Source organism: Myiozetetes cayanensis, unplaced genomic scaffold, assembly GCF_022539395.1.
Source record: "Myiozetetes cayanensis isolate MyiCay16 unplaced genomic scaffold, myiCay2020 scf16, whole genome shotgun sequence".
Lineage (NCBI taxonomy): Eukaryota > Metazoa > Chordata > Aves > Passeriformes > Tyrannidae > Myiozetetes > Myiozetetes cayanensis.
In genome coordinates this window covers 74,075-93,611 of record NW_026087270.1, presented here as the reverse complement: position 1 = coordinate 93,611, position 19,537 = coordinate 74,075, and the positions used below count along the sequence as shown (strand labels likewise).

The window sequence follows — 19,537 nt, the reverse complement described above, 5'->3', positions numbered from 1 at the left end:
CCCCTGCCCTGGGCAGGTGATGTGTCTCCCCTGAGCACCCCCAGCACTCCCCCCACCACAGCCCAGGCTGGGTGGGGAGGACACGGAGGGCACATTTGTGCCCCATCCTCTCTGCAGGACCGAGGCTGTCGCCTCCAGCAGCAATATGAGGATAGATGGCTACTCTCTTTTGTTACCTTGCTGGAAAACCCCACCTTTCTTGGCAGGGTATCCATAATCTCTGTGCCATGTTTACTCTAGTGTGGAATTCTCTCTTCCTTTCTCTCTTTTCCTGCTCTTCAGTCAGGTTATTTAACCGAGAGGTTGCTTAAAGCTGCGGGGACAGGACGATCTCTGACCTCTGGTACTCTGGCAAAGCCTTCCTGTGCAGACTGTGTTATAAACTTAGCAGATACTTTCAAGCTTCCATATAATTTGCAAAAGTTAAAATTGGCAGATGTTTCCTTTCTGTCCCACTTACATATTTATTCTATCCCATACCACCCATCAATTTCAGGGTTAACACATAAATTATTTCCACCGAGCTCTAAGAGAAGAACTTATGTTAAAAAGGAACTTGCAAAAACATAAGCCAAGTATATATTTAAAAACAGAAATACAACTGCTTGCATCAATCTAATAGCTGTTTTGGGCTTATATATTAATATGTATCTTAAATTATATTACTTAATAAGCCAGCATGCAGCCACACTAACAAGAAAATGTAAAATAAAGCTCCAAATGTACTTCAATTTAATTTTTTTCACCCCAGGGATGGGTTTAAAAATGAAAAAGAAAATAAAAAGTGGAGAACAAGGGCAGAGCAACACAGACCACTGGCTAAAAACCATGAGAGGCCTTCCCACCACTTGGCAAGCCGGGAGGGCAGGGGTACAGCTCTTCCCCCAAGGTAGCTTCCACCGTGGGAAGCTTTCACCATTCCATGACAGACCCTGCTTGTTATCAGCAAAGAATTCCACTTTTCCAGCTGCTGCCTGGAAGCCAGGACTTAAAAGAGTACTTGTCTTATCACACTCTCCCAGCATCCCAGTGCCAGCCTATGGCAGAGTAAATCCATCACCAAACTGCAGCCTGTTCCAGCCCCAGCCTTCCTGAGCAGCCCTGCTGGCCTCTACCCACTGTGGGTGTTCTCACTCAAGCTCCAGTGTCAGCAACAGGGATCCATCCAGCGTGGTGTCCTGTCTCCAGCTCCAGCCAGGAGTGGAAGTTCACTGGGAAGGAGCATTACAAACAGGGCTCACACAGGCTGAAGTGTTCCCAAGAATAACCTCTCAGCTTCCAGCAGCCAGCACTTAAGGCCTTCCTGCACCACAGGTTGCATCATAACTATTATGTTTAATAGCCTCCCTGGACCAATCCTTCTTTAATTTGTCTAATTCCTCCATGAGATCATTTCTACTCTTGGCCTCCGCGCTGTCCCTCCGGCAGCGAGTCCCACGATTTCCCTGGGCATTGCAGGGAACGTTCCCTTTTCTTTGCTTTAAACCTCTGCTGATCTCCAGCTTCTGTTGCATCCTAAAGAACACGGCAGCCCCTGCAGATATCACCACCAGAGCAAGGAGCTCTGTAAGCCAAAGCCTGGAACTCCACCTCCAGCTGCACCTGGACATGAAGGGGATGCAGATCCCTGGCACAACTGGTGTTTTTATGCAGCAGCATTCTGAGACTCTGCTCAGGTTTCTTTGCACAGCACAGGAGTGGGCACACACAGGTGGAATGCAGAGTCCCAGAGTTCACCCTCTGTGTGTGAGGTCCCTGCAGGAGACAGGACCAGCCTCCTGAGTTCTGCACTGCCCCAAGACAACCGAAGCCTTTGGGAGGGATGAACTGCTCTAATGCACAATAGGAGGGAATTTCTGTGGGGATACATCCAGAAGAAAAAGCTACTGTATTCCAGTAACACCAAAGGAAGGAGAGAAAAAAGGAAATAATGGTATTTGGTCCCTAGGGCCACCTGGACATCAGAGCAGGGCAAGAACCCACCTGACAAACAAGTAGCAAACGCTGGGCAAGCTCACTGAACTGGGGTTACTACAGACCCCTCAGCACTGCTCCCAGGTTCTTCCCTGCAGGTCATTATTCTCTTCACTCAAGTTCAGGCTCAACTAGAAGCCCCAGCTTCGCCAGGCTCTGCAGCAGATGAACAGGAACCAGACCAAGAGCAGGAAGGGCAGCCAGGCTGCTGAGTGTCATCTCTGCATGGCCTGAGCTGCAGCATCACCTCTCCCAGCACACAGAGCAGCGTGTTGAACAAAAGGAGTGGACACAGCCCAGTCCTGTGGCAACATGCAAGAGCCTCAAGGGAGATGAGCAATTTCCCTAAACCATCTTCTGCCTTGCCTCAGAAAAACAAGAATGGATTTGCACAGTTCACTGTCTTCCTCCCAGTAACACCACATGAGTCAGCACCCCAAAGAGAGCAGCATCAAAGGGCGCTGCTGCTGCACCTAAACACGCCAGCAGTGCTTGCTTTGGGTCACATCCGCAGAGGGCTCAGCAGCCAACACCAACTGCACCCATGTGCTGGTGAAACGAAGCTCCCAGCGCTCAGTTCCCCTTCCCTTGAGACAAATCTTTGCAATAGATTGTTGAGATCCACAGTGCCTACAGATGGCATCTTGAGCAACAACTGTAACTCTTTTCTTCAATGGGACAATGGAAAAACGTGTCAGGGAGTGGGCCTTGGGTCCAGAAGTGCCAAGGCAGCTTAGAAACGTTAGTGCAGAGTGAAGAAAAAATACTCTCAGAACAGCAGAGTACTAAAGCATCTGCCAGCTTTGAAGCATGTTCTTTGGGTTTAGATTATTTAGCAGTAAAGTGAAAGCCCTGCACAGAGAACAACTCTTCTCTTGCTCACACTGGTGAACACTTATTACACTGATGTTAATAATTACTTCAGATTTATCCTGTGTAACTTGGAACAAAACCTTGGTAGGACTCTAGATGTGTGTTTCAGACAATACTCCAGTATGCTTTGCTGTAAACAAGACCGAAAATTTTCAGTTGTTGTACTGAATTACTGAAATGAACTGGGGTCTGCTCAGCCAATTTGAAATATAATCAGAGATCAGCCTCCCTGGGCTGTCCTTGATATTCTGTGGTGGACTGACCACAGCTTCCTGCAACAGGTCACATTAGTGCTAAACCCACAAGCAGCTTTCAAGCGAGAGAGCTGAATAGGTACAGCTCCTGACAGTGCACTCACTTCTTTTGGCACTCAGGTACAATGAGGATATTGTTCCTTTAATGCTTAGCTTTCCTTTTAAGAAGTATGTGAGATTTCAGCCAATTCTCCACAACGATTAGTTCAGGATGAATGTACTTAACTCAGAATTCAGCTGGAAAGAGCCCAAGTAGATGCAATCAATTTTCTACTAAATCCACTTCCTTCCTCTCTTCCCTACCCGGCCTGAGACATCAGCTCACCGCTCCAGCCAGTGGTGACTAAGGCAGTGCAAACCTCTGCCTTCAGCCATGCTCCTATCAAACCTGGTTATTGCTTCTGATTTCCCCTGGTTTTGGGGTTTTGCACATCCTGCTCACTGGCCCAGCGTTTGGCCTTGGGGGAAAAGGCTCTAGAAGCAAATACGAAAAAGCAGTTATGCAGCAAACCACAAACCCCAGATGTACTGACTGCTGTGACCCCCCAAGTTAATCACTCAGAACTGCACAGGATCAGCTGCAGAACTCCACTGATAAAGGACAACTTTCCCCTCTGCACAAATCTCACAGAGCCTCCCCCAGGTTTCCATGTGCAGGCACTGTATGGATGTGCCAGCTCTGTGTGTGACACCAGATTATCTCCACCAGCATCAGCTGAACACCACAGGACTTGTGAGAGAGCAGCACCACCCCCTCTCCCTGAACCAGCCTCACGGTCTGGAATAGCACATTTGTAACAACAGGGATGATTTGCTACTTGAATTTAACCAGGGCAACAAAAAACTAACATCTGTTCAAAAATAAGGCTTAGAAAACATGATCCCTGGCTCTCACCTACATGTTTTCTTAAGAATTTAAGTAGATGATTTCCAACCTCATTTTCCCAAGTGTATATGTTCTCCTTTGTTAAATAACTCGTGCAATCAGCAGAACAAGTCCTGGTGGCTCTGTATTCTTCAGGCTTTCTTCCTCTAGAATGCTGGTGTCCAAACTTTTTTGATCATGCTCCCCTACCAATAAATAATGTTTGCACATGCACCCCCCAATACATGTATATTTATAAATTATATACATCTACTAGTGAAGTGTTTTCTTCCTGCACCCTAAAGGATCATCTTGGACACTCTGGGGGGTGTGTGCACCCCACTTTGGAGACTGCTGCTGTAGAGACCACTGGACTGTTAATACTGATTCAGCAAATTGTTTCCATGGGTCTGAATTTACACTGCCATGGTTCCTGCACTTGGTAATCCACTGACTCACCCAGGACAGTTATTTGCATTATTTCCAGGAAAAGTTCTGCAGGGAGCACAATTGGAAGAGTGACAGTGCAGAGCACCCAGGGAGTTGTGTGACTGAGGTTCAGTCACTGCACCTCATTTAATGTAAGACACAGCACACTTGTGTTTTACAACACACTGACAGGCAACCACTGAGACATAACAGTCAGTGACCAAGAAAGATTCCTAAATCCATTCCTGCTTTTAAATATGCACCTAATCAGACGCCTTTCACTCTGCACAGGCACAGTTAAAGAGCTGCAGGTATCAGTGGCTGTGTGCTGGCACTGAGTCCCTGCACAGCCGAGTCACCACTGCTGTGAACCCACCAGCCACTGCTGTAAACCCACCAGCCACTGCTGCTGCTGCTCACAGAGATACTTGAAAAGGGTCTCTCCTCCAATTCTTTGCCTTTTTCTTGCCTAGCTCACCATTCACTTCTGTTGCTACCACTCCAAACACAGTGCAAGTTCACAGGAGTTTGGCAAACAAAGAGTTAAGGCTGGAAGGTTTTAGGCAAGACGCTCAGGTTGGGGGCTGGGGAGAGGAGGAGAAAGCAGGAAGCCTAAGGGGGCAACCAGGGCAGGGAGCACTGCTGGCAGCCCCTTCCCCAGCCCGGGTGGGCTGCCTGCCTGGCCCAGCCTGGGCTGCAGGAGCAGGCAGGGGGTGATGGCAGTGCCAGGGACTGACCAGCTGGGTCACAGGCTGTGTGGGGCCGTGAACAGGAAGGAATTGTGCATCTCTAGAGGGAGTCTGTGAAGACAAAAAGCAGCAGGACAGTGCACAAAGCAGCAAGGGACCCCTGGCTGAGCAGCCAGCACCGCTGTGCCATCTGCACTCCATGGCATGAGCGGGCAGAGGGAAGGGAGAGTCTCTGAGGGACTTCACCCTGGTTCTCCAAGCCTGCCCCAAACTCCACAAAGCAGCAAGAGCTCAGGGGGAACTTTGGGGATGACTCTGCAGGGCCCCAGATTAGCTCACAAACAACAGAGGTGACCAGAGCACTTACAAAACCACTGGGCAGAAGATGCTCTGAGGATATAAACAACACTTCCTGCCTCCAGCAGGCTCCCACACCTCTCTAGTCACGTCACACACAAACAAAAACTTAAATACACTCAGCCAAATCTTCACCTGTCACACAGCTGTGTGGGACAGGGCTCCAAGGCCGAAATGCCCTTTGCCACACTCCTGCCTCCTCCACAGCTTGAAGAAGGGAATTGCCATTAATTTGGATGCTGAGCTGGGAGAGCTGGTGAGCAAGGCAAGGAGATTGGCCACTGCACCAGCCTCAGCCTGCTGTCACCCTGCCAGCCCAGCACCATTTGCAGTCACACTCCAACTCCACAGTGTGTCTATCACAGCATCTCTGCTCTGGGCCTCGGAATGCCCCATGGAGCCAATAACCCCGAAATGGAGCAGCACTGACACAGCTGGACTGCACCCCGGCCACCACAGAGGCCACAGCAGGGGGCTGCTTCAGGTTTGCTTTTAGAAAGCACTTTCTTGTACCTAACTCAAGACTGTGGGATCCAGTTTGCAAGCATGATGATTTTCGTGTCAGTTCAATGCAGAGCATCCACATACAAGGTTACACACTGGTAAAATACTAAGATTTTCACAGTGAAACCATAAAATAATTCCTTAAAATTTCTGGCATGGTGTTCATAAGCAAAGCAATATTGCAAAACTACCTGCTTTTTATATAGGTACGGGGAAGGGCTCACCTGGGGCAAACCACAGCAGTCCTGTCAGTGGGAAGCTCCTGCTGCCCAGCTGAGAGCTCACACTGCTCTCCACAAAATCAGGAGCACTTCAACACTAACTGAAACTGCATTTGGTCATGAGAGATGATAAATCTAAAAAGTCCCAGCAGAAGCTCTGGTCAAAGGCAGGATTTTCAGGAAATGAGATATTTATTGGAATGGGGGGAAAAAATAAAAAAAAGCTTTCTGGCCAAGATCAAATTTACTGAGTTTCTTCCTGTGCTGTGTTTTAAGGGTGAGAGGCAGAGAAGAGTGGTTGGGAACAAGAGCTTTTCGTTACCTGGGTTAAAACCAAGCTAAAATTTCCTGAGAAGTCCAAGGGTAGGAGAAAACATCCACTGCTGGTAAATAACTCTGACCTGTAGCAGCCAATTTACCAGAACCAAGCTGGTCATTCTATAGCAGTAAGTTTATAAGCAGGCAAAGCATTCAGGTCATGTAAATACCAGGGGTTACCAAAGCACTTTCCTTGGTGCCCAAGGCCAGCCCACTGCAGCTGCGATCGGCCAATCCTCCCGAGCCCCCTCACTGAAAGCAGGAAAAATGCCTGGTTGTTTATGTAGGATTCCTGCCAAGCCTGGTTCTCTGATAAGCTTCTCTGGTGCGTTTGTGTCTCACATCCAACCCAGAGTCCTCGGAATACTGGAGACAGCATTCCTTGGATACTGAAAATAAATTAAAAACACAGCGTCGGGTTGGGAAAGAGGAATGGGAACGTTCTTGACGTGGCCCAGGCACTCAGGGCTCTGGGGAGCAGTGCTGGGAAAACAGTCTTTTTAAAATGTTACATTAGTCCGTGTATTTAATGACATATAATCCTAAAAATGGTCCCCCATAAACTGTAAATATGCATTATTTGAGTAAGTAATTAGTTTCAGTAGCATGCAGCAGCAGCTGTATGGCTTGGCTGCCAGACACTGCGAGCGTTTCCTCCAGCAAATGCCTCTACTTGTGATATAACAGTAATTACTTAATGATTTAGACAACTTCTCACTTCCCCGGTTCTTGGACCTCAGGATCTCCACATAATTTCAGAGTATTGATGAGAGCAGCAGAGTGTCACCCACATGAGGGAGGTGACAAGAATTATGCCCACATGGGCCAAGGCAGACAGGCTGAGTGATCTGCCCAAGGGACCAAGGAATCCTGTGGCAAGTGGAGTAAAACCCTGTCCTCTGACTCACAGGGCTGATCTACCCCTTGGTGGCCACCAACCCATCAGTCCTCTAAGAATTTGTTCTCTTTGCCAATTTGGTCCTTTGCCAACATCCTCTGCCAGAAGGAAGCCTGAGAGACACAATGCTGAAGTTTGCTGCCACTGTGTATTTTATGAGTGTGAAGACAAACTTTAGCAAATAGTCTAGTGTTTTGTTTTGTATGTGGCAGGATTGTTATGGGAAACAGCTTTTCTAGGCCCACGAGAGGTAAAAGCATCCTTAAGGTGAAGAGTGGCTGTGGAAACCTTGATCTGTAAAATGACTTTGTAAGGTAAATCCCAGGCTGCTTTCTGATGTGGAACTTCAGTGTGTTTTCAGGCCATGCAGACATTTTCCCCTCGAAATAAGCAGTAAACAAGAATTCCTGTTATGGCTGAGTTTGCAACCCAGCCTGGACAGGAGGCATGGACCAGGAGCAGAGAGAGAGTCCTGTCAGAGAGCACAGGAGGATGAAGGTAACAGAAGCAGCAAAAGCAGATCTCCTCTTGCCAAGAGCTGCTGACCTTGTTAGGCAGGACCTGCAGAGCTGGACTGAGGGGTGCTGTGTGGCCTGGCAGGAGAGGAGAGGTCCTGACACTGCACTGGCACCAGGGAAGGGACACAACAAGAGCAAGACTGGAGACAGCAGGAAAACAGGGAACGGGAATAAGAACAGAAAACTATCTGGAAGTGTGGAAAGAGCTCTGCTGGTGAGAAAGGACAGACTGAAGTTGCCATGGCTGCAAAGTGCTATAATCTCACCTCCTTGATATGGGGATGATGAGCTGCCAGCAGTTTGGAGTCCTTAGACCCTGGGAACTCAGGGATCCATGAAAAGCCTAAGATATGCAAAGCAAATCAAAATGGGAAAGTACCAGGGTAAAGTAAGATTTCAAACAGTGCCAAAGGCAAGAGGACAAGCTCCCTATTTTCTGGAGAAAAAGGTACTACCATGTAGATGAGATCTCCACTAAAGAAATCCACTGTGCTCGTTGGAGATTAAAAACAAAAGATGCCCACACAGAAATAAGAGTAAGTCTGAATTCTTCAGTATCAGAGCAGGCACAGGCCAGAGCAAACACAGGCAGAAAGAAGGAAGAAGAGAACCCATGGGAGATGGAAATCTTCACAGAGGATGCATCCAAAACTGAAGTTCAGGCCTTCCAACACACCAGGAAAACAATCAGGTAATGGAGGCCCACAGACCACACTTTGGGTCCATCCAGGGCACCCACGGTGAGGTCACTCAAGGTAGGACAAGGGAAAGGTGGAGACTGCCTCAAATGACAGCAGAGCATCCAGGTGATACATGGCCATAGGGCAGGCTAAACACACGGGAGCCTGAACATGTTTGTGTGCATGGACAGGTTTGTAGGTGTCAAAAAATTTACTGAGGCCCTGGGAAAGAAATGATCAGTTGGTTGTGGGTGAAAAAAGAGATTTACTGAGTGCTGAAGGACAACACTGATTATCTGTCAAGTGTGGAGATAGAAAAGACTTACTCTTGAAGAAGTGATGATGATCTGTATTAAAAAGAAATTATTTCAGAGTTTGCAGGTTTAGTTTTCAGATAAGTAAAGATCAAGGACATCCCTAAAGTATAGATTAGGCACTTTGCAAAATACACAGGGACAATATATAGCAGAAACTTAGGTCATTAAAATTACAGGCAGCCAACCCCAGTTCTCTTCTTCACTTTTTTCTTCCACCTCTTTTCCCCCTTTGTTTTTAGGTAACACCTAAAAATTACAGAACCTGGAAATGGGAAACATCTGTTGATAATGCCAGTGATTTGCCTATGCTCTGTTCTGGATTAATTTGGATTTCTTCCCCTTTGAGAGATGAACTTAACAGATGCCCAAGGGAGTCTATTCTTTTGGAGAAACTTTTGGAGGTGTGTTCCAAGAAAACATTTTAAATGGGCAGAAGAGAGGGCAAGAAAAGAAAGAAAAAGGAGTTAAAGGAAAGATTGAACACCCAAGAGATGTGGGTTCCAGATAACACAATTGAGACCTGCAGATGATAAACAGTGATAAGGAAATTTTAGCAAACCTTGTTACACGAGAAAAGAGGTGACATTTCAAACCCACAAAGCTGTGCAAGTTCTCTGGGGCTTCTACAGAAATAAAAAAACAGAGGCAGAAACCTTGTTAATTAGAGCATGGGGTTTGTACTTCATGAGTTTTCCAAGCCCTGAAAGGATCACAGGTGCTGTCAATGATTGGTTTCACATTATGATTACAGAAATATTGTGGAAGGAAAACATCCACGGTCAGTCCATCAACACAGAGAAAAGTTTCCGTCACTAGTTGCCAGGCAACCCCCACCAATTAAAATAACCATCAAAAGCCACACGTTTCATGCTGGAATCATTAATAGCAGAATGCAATTACAACCTTTCAAGGAAACAGGGAGACAGAGACAAACCACCAGACAGCTACTGATCACATGCCCTCTGATCATCAGAAACAGGGAGTGGAAATCTTTCACAGTTCCCTGGTGGTCAGCTACCCATCACCACCACCTTTCCCTGGGCATCAGCCTCCAGCTACCACAGCCCTCAGAGAAGTGGAGAGTGACACTCTAGACTTTACCCACCCCCCCTGACCAAGAAAGCTTTAAACACATGCATCTTCAAGTATCTGAGATGTCCCCATGGAAGTAAGGCCATTCTGATGAGCCACCCCCCAAAAAAACAGGCTCTCTCCTAGAGTTGAACTTAATTTAAAGTAGTCACAGGATTGAAAACATCTCCTGACACAACACCTGCTCCAGCAGCAGAGTGTAGAAGGGACACAGCACTGGTCTATCTGAAGTCCAGCACACAGAGCAGGGCCCTGCTAGGCCAGAGCTACCTGGGATAACAGACAGCAGTGCAGAGAAACTACAAGTGCCTCCCAAAATACAAACCCCAACTAAATAAATTCTACATAAAGGAGGTGGTCAGAGCATGGTGCTAACATCACCAAGGTTGTGAGTTTGATCCCTGTATGGGCCATTCACTCATGAGCTGGACCCAATGATCCTTTGTGGGTCCCTTCCAACTCAGACTGTTCTGTGATCCCACCTCAAACACTTCTGATGACCCTTTTCCTATGCCATGGTTTTTGTTCTTCTAAAGCCTGGGATATTATCAGACTAACCAGGGATCAAGATAACGAAAACACTCTTCTACCAATCAGTACCCAAAGGTACTGGGGCTCTTACATGGGCTGGTGTCCAGGTTTGACTTTTAATCACCAGAAGATTACATTCCTCTGCTGAGACTCATTCACAGTTCAGTGTTGCCCAAGGTGAGGCTGGACCATCTGAAGGCAGCTGTCATCTCTGCCATCGACAGCCTCTTCCTGCAGCCAGCATCTCCCCCCTGAGTGCTGCACCGGGGTTGTCTGGGACTGCAGTTGCAGACATACTTGAAATAGCTTTGAACTATCTGCCTTGCGAGGTGTTAAAGTGGGAAGCGTGGGGCTGAGCACAAGCTGTACCTTATCCCAGAGCAGCAGGATGAGTCAGGCAGAGCTCTGCCCTCCTGCAGCACTGGGATTTATCTCACTGACACGTCCACACCAACCGCAGCTTCCGCGGCACAGGCACCAAATCCTCTGGCCCTTCTTGTAACCAACCTCCCCCTTCTCCACAGTCCTTGGCTTTTCCCGTGAATCACCCCCAAGGATCTGCCCCACACACACCAGGACCTGCTGCCAGCTCCAGTTATGGCTTGGAAAGCACCAAACATTCAGGTGGCCGTGGATCCAACCTGAACACGGGGCTGGGATGTGGATGAGTAACAATGGGAGTTATGCAAGTCCAGGGCACGCAGCTCTCACCCCAGGGGGTCAGGGAGGAATGTTCCCACATGCACAGCACTGAATCACTGTCAGCCTGTCTTCCCTGAGCACCAGGTATCAGCCAACGGCTCTGGCAGGATTACAGAGCAAAAATCCCAGACCTTCAGTCTGCTCCGACAGTGTGTGGTTAGAAAATGGCAGGGGGAAGTGTGCACGGACATTGGCTACCCAGCAGACTCTCACTGCGTGGCAAAGCACCACTGACAGCAGTGCTCATCAGCTCCTCACCCTGAAGTGCTCAGGCAGTGTCTCCTTGATGCCCAGAAGAGTTGCATGAAGCAGCTGTAGGGAGATGAACCTTCAGCTGAGTCACTGCAAAGTGAGCCACGAGGGTTAAAAACCCCTGGCACAAACACACCCATTTGTACCACTGAGGTTACCAACTCTAACACTGGTGGACAAACAGTGCAGAGCTCACAGATCTGACAATGAATTTTGTTTTATGCGAAAATCCCACTCACAGACAATTTAAGGCTACAAAGCAAGTACTGCCAGCGTGCAATTTGGACACAGCGACCCATGCCAAACTTATAAATATACCGTGGGGACAGAACAAACATGAACTGAAAATGAATCTTCCACTGGGAATTTGGGTATTTTAAAAACCCACCAACTGCTGATAAATATACACTGAAGGGACACAGCTCCCTTAAGATGTTCTGTGCCTTGCTACCACCAAGAGCAAACAGAGGTTCATCTTGGGGCAGCAAATATGCAAAAGACCATTTCCAGCGTGACACCTCCAGTGTCACAAGGAACTTCTCCCGACAAGCTGGGACATGAGCAACCTCCTATTAATAGACACGTACATAGAGCAGCACTGAGACCTCAGACAGAAGGCAGCTGTTGTCTCGAGGTGAAAAGGCAGGTTCTGTCCAAGAACCAATTCCCCTTTCACATCGGTTGGAAGTGCCCTTAACCCAGGTGACAGTAACACTGCTACAGCGTCCCACTGGGCTGTCAGCCCTCGCTGGGATCCTCCTCCCAGAGGCTGGAGTGAGTTTGTGAGGGCTGGACAAAGGCTGGGGCAGCAGCAGTGCCTGTCACCAGCTGAGCTGTGACACCTCCCCGAGCTGTTCCTTAGAACTGACCTGCTGGATGAACCTCCCCGAGCGCTCTGGTGGGTCAGCAGCTCCCAGGTAAGGAATGAGCTGCACACCCTCAGGACATACAGTTTGCTTTCAGCCTCTGACTGATCGTGCTCTGATTTCCTGTGCCTCAAAACCAGTGGCAAAAGAGCCAATTAAAGACGAATGGCCCGTTCAAACGTTTGCCTTCGTGCAGGAGAGCAGAACAACGTCCCTGATTTCTGTGCAGAAACACATCTCAGCTTTGAGAGCAGAGACCTCAAACCCTCAGCTCTACAAAGTTCATTCCCTGACCATCTCCTGCAGCCTGTGAGTAACAAATAACAAACTGATATTCCTCATATTGAAGATTTATCTCACTGCAGTTTCTGCAATCGTTGCCACGGGATTAAAATCTTCAGCCTGAAAAGATGCTGTGGATGGTGTTATGAGCCACAAACTGGAGGCACCTGATAAGTTATCTTCTTTAATGAGCATCAACCAGAGCCCATTAATTCCTGCAACTGTTCACCTGCACTTAGATCACACAAGCAATCTGGCATTATAGCAATTATTCTTTGTGAAATCCTGTCATGCTCTGAAACACTATCAAGAGGAATTACATGATGAGCTTTTCAGGCAGACATTTTTCAGCTCTTGTCTTCCATAAAAAAAATTTGCAACTGAACTCCTGCCAAAGCTAAGATTTTACACTCAACAGAAGGAACAGTATGTTGTTGCCTGAATTAATATCTGTTATTTAAGATTCAGCAAAACATGCTCACATATGAGTAATATAACATATTTAAACACAGCTAAGTGTTTTGTTGAATCAAGGCCTAAGAGAGGTTCTACTGCTGTCAGGGCTGAGGGAGAATCTACATTTAAAAACCATCCTAACAAGCTTCAGTTGTTTTCTCTAGGAGATTGGGGATAAAGGTCTACATTGAACTACTTGATCCCAGGAAACCAGATCACTTTGGCTTTTACCTTACCTGAAGAGAATTATCTGACGTCTGAAAAAGAGCTATTTGAGGAGCATGGCTTTCTGCAGAAGGCAACAGGGGTTCACACAGAGACGTGGCAAAAATGAACTGATAAATATACACTGAAGGGACAGAGCTCTGAGATGCTGAACTTGCTCAGTTCCAGGAGCAAGGCTCAACTATCCAGAACCCACTGAACACACTGGAGAGGCAGAAATGCAGCACATAAAACGTGCCTGGTAAGTAATTTACTTTTCCTTTCTCTTCTTTTGACCTCAGGTCACTGGTGAAATTTGCTTTTTTTGAGGAGATCCTGTACGACTCTGAATCAATATTAGTGAGCTTTTGCCTCCAAAAGTCACCAGAAGGTAGAAAGACAATGAAGAGATTTACCATCTGAGCATTTTACCAAAATGCCTAAAAGGGACAGAAGTCTCCTGTTTATTTACTCTGGATCTGACATATTTCTCCATCTTTCTATGTTTGTGCCCTCAAGAACTAATCACCATCTCTGCAGGGGACCCCCAAGAGTCCACCCTTCCACCCTCACACCCCTATCCTGGCAAGGCTGGAGCTCTCACAGAAGTGCCCACGGGTGTATTTCTGGTTTTCCTCTTAATTGCAAGGAAAACAAACCCTCCAGCAATGCTGTGATATGGGATGGTGGGAGTGGGAAAGGACAGCACTGGAGCAAGACCTCTGCGCTCCCAGGAAGGCACAGGAGGGCCTGTCGTGCCACACGCTGCCCTTTTCACCCAGGGCACCCTGACAGACAGCATCTGGCACTGAAACCAAAGACCAGCTCCAAGAAGTGCCTAAGAAAGGGCTCTGACTAGGGCAGAATTTCCACTTCTCTGCACAACTGCACTTGTCTTTGCTGAGCTGAAAACACTCACTGCCAAGTGATGAAATGAGGCCTTGGAGGCTCCATCACTCATTATCACATTTCAGCCTGAGTGGTCTCCAAACCACAACTTTTCCCAAGGGTCTGAAATATTATTTTATTTATTTTTTAATTGTAGCTGGTTAAATATTGGGCCCTTATCTAAATCAGATGTCTTCAGGTACAGAATTACAGTTCTTCAGTTGTTGCCTTTTACTCTCTACAGCCATTATATGGAAAATAAGACTGAGAAGTGCTGGAGGAAAGGTCAGGTCATTGTTATCTGGGGGGAAAAAGAAGGACAAAAAAAGAAAGGCAATCTCATGCTCTTACTCTCAGATTTCTAAGTTATATTTGGTTGGTGCAGCAAGGCTTTGGTGGTGAGAGAGCTACGGGGGTGGCTTCTGTGAGGAGCTGCCAGAAACTCCCTCATGTCCAGTAAAGCCCATGAAAGGGACCCACTCTGGAGCAGTTCCTGAGGGACTGAGCCCATGGAAGGGACCCACTCTGGAGCAGTTCCTGAGGGACTGGCTGTCTCCCGTGGGAGGGACCCCACCTGGAACAGGGGAAGAGTGTGAGGATCCTCCACTGAGGGGGAAGCAGCAGCAGAGACAAGATGGGATGAACTGCCCACAGCCCCCTGCACTGCTCAGGGGAGGAGGGAGAGAAAGTTGGGAGTAAAGGAAAGCCCAGGAAGGAGAGAGGGGTGAGAAGAAGGTGTTTTAAGATTCAGTTCTTATTTCTCATTATCCTACTCTGATTTGATTGGTAATAAATTGATGATTTCCCCCAGCCGAGCCTGTTTTGCTGTGTCAGTACCTGCTGACTGATCTCTCCCTGTCCTTATCCTGACCCACAAATGTTTCACTGTATTTTCTCTTCCCAAACAGCTGAGGAGGCAGTGACAGAGTAGCTTTGGTGGCACCTGACACCCAGCCAGGGTCAAGCCCATACAGGTGAGCACAGGAATGGGTGCACAGAGACTGTTTTAGGCAGAGAGAACCATCATACTTGCTCTCCTCTCCTGCCAAAGGCTCAGAAGGAGCACTAGTGTGTGCTGTGACCCCTTGCCTAACAAAGATCATTAATGATCACCCAATTACCTAAAGCTCGGCTCAACTTTAAACATTCTGCAAAGGGACATTTGGTTTTAATTTGAAAACAAAGAAGAACAGAGACTCTGCCACTTCTCTTGCTGTTTCATTCCAGCAGTTAATCATCCTCACTGTAGAAAAACTGTCTCTGATTTCCTATTTGAATTGTGTAATTTCAGCCTCCAGAAAAGATCTCTCTTGTGTTTGTCTCTAGTACATATGAGACCACTTTCTAATGCTGTTTTATGGGTAAAGTATTTACAAGCTCCAGCCACATCTCCCTCCCATAGTTTCTGATACCCAAAATACACTGGGCTCTCATGATTAGCTCTTCTCCAGCCTTTAATCATCCATGTAGGTGCTTCTGGACCTTCCTTCTCCAATTACCTTCGTCCCTTTAAAGGTGGGCGCCAAAACTACAGTGCAGGTTTCTCACCTGGGTCCCACCAATGTCACAAGGTTAACTCCCTGTTCACAAACAGCAGTTACTGTAAGAAGCTTCCATTTGGTTGCTGCACTCGAGGGTGCAGTTCCCATAGATAGAACCTGCATGCCCCGTCAGTGCCTCACGTAGGGCAGTGCCCACACATTCCCCTCTCCTTGGCATTGACCATCCAGCCCATGAGCAGCACAGAGAGGCTCAGAAGACAACCTGGAGGGCTGTTTCCTCGTGCCTGTGGTGACTCAGGGTGAATCACAGAATTCCAGGGCGCTCTGGGGTGGGGCACAACGATGCTCCCAACAGACATGTCTCGAGTCGCCCTACGGGAGATGTACACTGGCCACACACACCTCACCAGAACAGTCAGAAGAGCTTGTTGTGCTTTTAAATAATCAAGTAGTGGTTGTATTTTGCTGCTAAAATACATTTCTTGGCCCTTACACATTTTTCCAAGGAACAGAGTGACCTGCATGCAGATCCCTGTGGTAGCAAACTTGCATCCTGACTACTTCAAAACAACATTTCTGCCCCAGAGAGGAAGCTGGAATTCACCCATGCAATTAGGTTAGGTTAATGTTGGCAGTGAGCAGATAGATATTATCCACTATCATATTTTGTAATCCTCTGCTAAGCAGGATGCTGTTCACTTGAGAAGCCAACAAAATAGCTACTCATTCACTATCAGACTTGAGCAAAGTCAAGAGCGGTCCCTGAAGGTTTGAGATGAGTTCATCCCAGCATCTGGTAATGGCCCAGAGTCATTTCTAAAGGTCACTAAATTCTGCAGTCAGGTTGCAGGTTTATTTAAACAAATATTTATCTCTATCTCAGGAGAAAAGACAACACTTCTCCTTTCACAAGTGAACTTTACAATGGTCTTTTGATTATTAACTTATTTGGTTCCGTGCCAAAAATCTTTGACTCTTTTTCTAATCCTCAATTAATCCTTTTTATAAACAATTTCTGCTCGGCCTATTCTGCTCAGAGGGAATCTTTTGCTGTGTATATGTATCACAACAAGACCTTCAACATCCAGGCAAATATTTTCATATATGAGGAACCTAAGTAAATGTGTGCAGAAAACCTGAAAAATTACCTGACTCCTGAAAATGGAGCTCTCATACTTCCCTTGAGCTGGGTGGGAGTTTGTGAGCTCTCAGCAGTTACAGACAAGACACTGAGGAAGTCTCCAACTTAAGTTCACAATGCCTGACTTAAGGCAAACAATTCTGAAAGTGCTGCCCTGAATTTTCCACGTCCTGTTTCCCCTGGCAAAGCCACGACTTCCCCAAATCACACACAGAAACATCACTTTCAGATTAAAAAGGGAAACCTAAAAAGGTCCTGAGAACAGCCAAGGAGGAGAAACCACCTGGTTTTCCCCTACAAAAATAAAATTTGGTAATAGCATAAGATATTTCAACATGCAGTTTCTATTTGTTCTTGTCACATTTGAACGTAAGAGAACAATTTCTGAGCAGTGGGTACACAGAGAAATGACAAATACACATGCTTGACTAGAGCTGCATTTGCAAATAGGAAGTGACAAAAATATGGGTTTGGCTGCACAAATCTGTCCCTTTTTTTCCATAAAAATGATACATTCACTTTACAGTTCCATAAACACAAGTGATTTAAAGCATACAGTGCTTTTAACAGCCAGGTTGAAGCCATTTTGTAAATGCAGCCCTTAAAACAACCAAACACTACTTTTCTGGGCTGCTGCTTAGGAAAACACCATTGAACACTTACAGATGGCAAATAAAAAAAAAACCCAAAAAACAAACTTTTGAAGCTGGAGTCTTGCGTGGGAATTTTGCCTGAGGAAGCGGGCAAGATGAGGTCTCACTCTGTGCACTGGTTGCTAAAGGAACACGTATTACAAAAGGAAGCCACATAATAAGGGTAGGGTAGATCTGACTTACCACAAGAGCAGCATGTGAAGCAGTTGGTATGATAGAGGTTACCCATTGCCTGGCAAGCCTGGCTCGCTCCATACACACCTTTTCCACACTTTATACAAATACCTACAAAGCAGAAAGAGAATCAAAGTTAAAACCCTCAGCAGCTCCTGAAAACAGCTGCAGGCTGTTGATTCACAACACTCATGATACCCCCCATCAGGCCCTAAATCAATGAGCTCCTCGCTCTGAATGGATTCAAGTACCCAAGAGAGCAGCAGGCGGGAAACAAATGCATGGAAATTAACCCAAAATGAAGGGGGGCAAGCTCTGCTGGTGTTTCCATGCATGGAGTCTGAGGCTGGCTAGGACAGAAATCCAGAGGAGGCAGGTGTGAACAGAAAGGAGAGAAAATCCACACTCCCTGGAAATAACTCAGCTCACCCAAGAAATAATTCCGTGGGACCTTCACAACTAAGTGCTCCACCACATTATATTCAACCATCACTAATAAAACAGCAGCTCAGTCCAAACCCAAAAGGCTTCCCTTTGCCCCTCTCCAGAAATGCAAGCCCAAGAGTGTCGGCCCACAGCGAAAGCCACACGGTGCCGGATCTGTCAGCCACTTTTATTAACTGTTTAACTCTCTGTTCACAGAGTATGTGACCTCCCAAATGAAACCTGGCACCCTACAACACGGAAGAGCAAAGCTTCTACCTTCCTCAGGGCAAGCACGCTGCTGGACGGGGGTCAGAAATTGCCCTCTGGTGCCAGGGATGGCTCCCCCAGAGCCCTCAGCAGAACAAAGCGCAGGGAGCCAAAGTCAGTGGGCAGCTCCACTCACGGCAACTCACAGGAGGGGCATGATTTCAGCAAGCTCTACAAAGAGGCGGTTTTGAGGCGGTTCCCTCATAGTTTTAAGGGTCTATTGCCTACGCATTTATTTCTACCTATACATAACCTCTTTTAAAGAGAAACCAGAGCAGAGAGGTAATTCAAGAATCACTGTGGTTCTGTATTCCCACGAGGAAGAAATGGAACTCTGGAGAATCCACATCCTTCAGTCACATACTCAGGACTACTGACTTTTAGGTTTTTCTGAGATGTCCACTGGTCTCTATTCCATTGCAGCAGGACAGTACATCTCAAGTCAAGGCTGTATGATCTTTTCTTAAATACTACAGTAGAAAATAAAAAAATGAGATTTTTTTTTGCCTCACACAACTCCGAGAAACTGCTGTGTTCCATGTGTTCTTTGAGGCCCTATTTCTACAAATGCATGCACAACCTTGGCTTTAATCACTGGCATCAACAAAACTGCTAATATACCCAAGAGCCTAGGAACTCAAGAATATCCAAAACTGGGCTTTTCTCTCAGAATTTTTATCAGAATTCTCCCCTGCTGTGCTGTGAACATGTTAGACACACACATGGGAAACACAAACCCTGGCCGTGCCAAACCAGTACAACACCATTTCCAAAACTGAACTGCTTCAGGTCAGTGCAGCACGACCACAAACACCTGCAGGGGCTGTGTAGTGTGATCAGGTTAAACGGGACACTGGCAAGTATACACAGGGCTAACTTCAATACTTAAATGGAAAGACCATTTGGTCTTTCCATTTAAGTATTGGAGTTAGCCCTGTGTAAACCACATGTTTCTTGGTGCCTATAGCTTTTAATTCCATTATTTCACATCATGAAGGGAGATTAGCCTTTCATTCAGTAGCTCAGCATCCCGGCACAATGTTGCCATTTTAGACCATGAACACATTTGTCAAATGAAATGATAATTTAGAAAAAATAATGCACCTCATAATCACTATTTTTAAATGTTAAACCTGATTTCAGTATTTTAGTGAAGCAACAACTATGGGTTTAATTTTAACAGCTAACCATGTCCCATGCTAAA

The 19,537-nt window shown here is 46.7% G+C and overlaps 1 protein-coding gene across 1 annotated transcript in view; it reads right to left on the bottom strand.

The window, feature by feature from the left end:
- WTIP (WT1 interacting protein) overlaps positions 1-19,537 on the bottom strand; it is a 78,508-nt gene that overhangs the window by 33,060 nt on the left and 25,911 nt on the right. Inside the window, exon 2 of the mRNA XM_050311470.1 lies at positions 17,650-17,751. Coding sequence (XP_050167427.1) covers positions 17,650-17,751 — 102 coding nt within the window. The remainder of the gene's footprint in view (positions 1-17,649; positions 17,752-19,537) is intronic.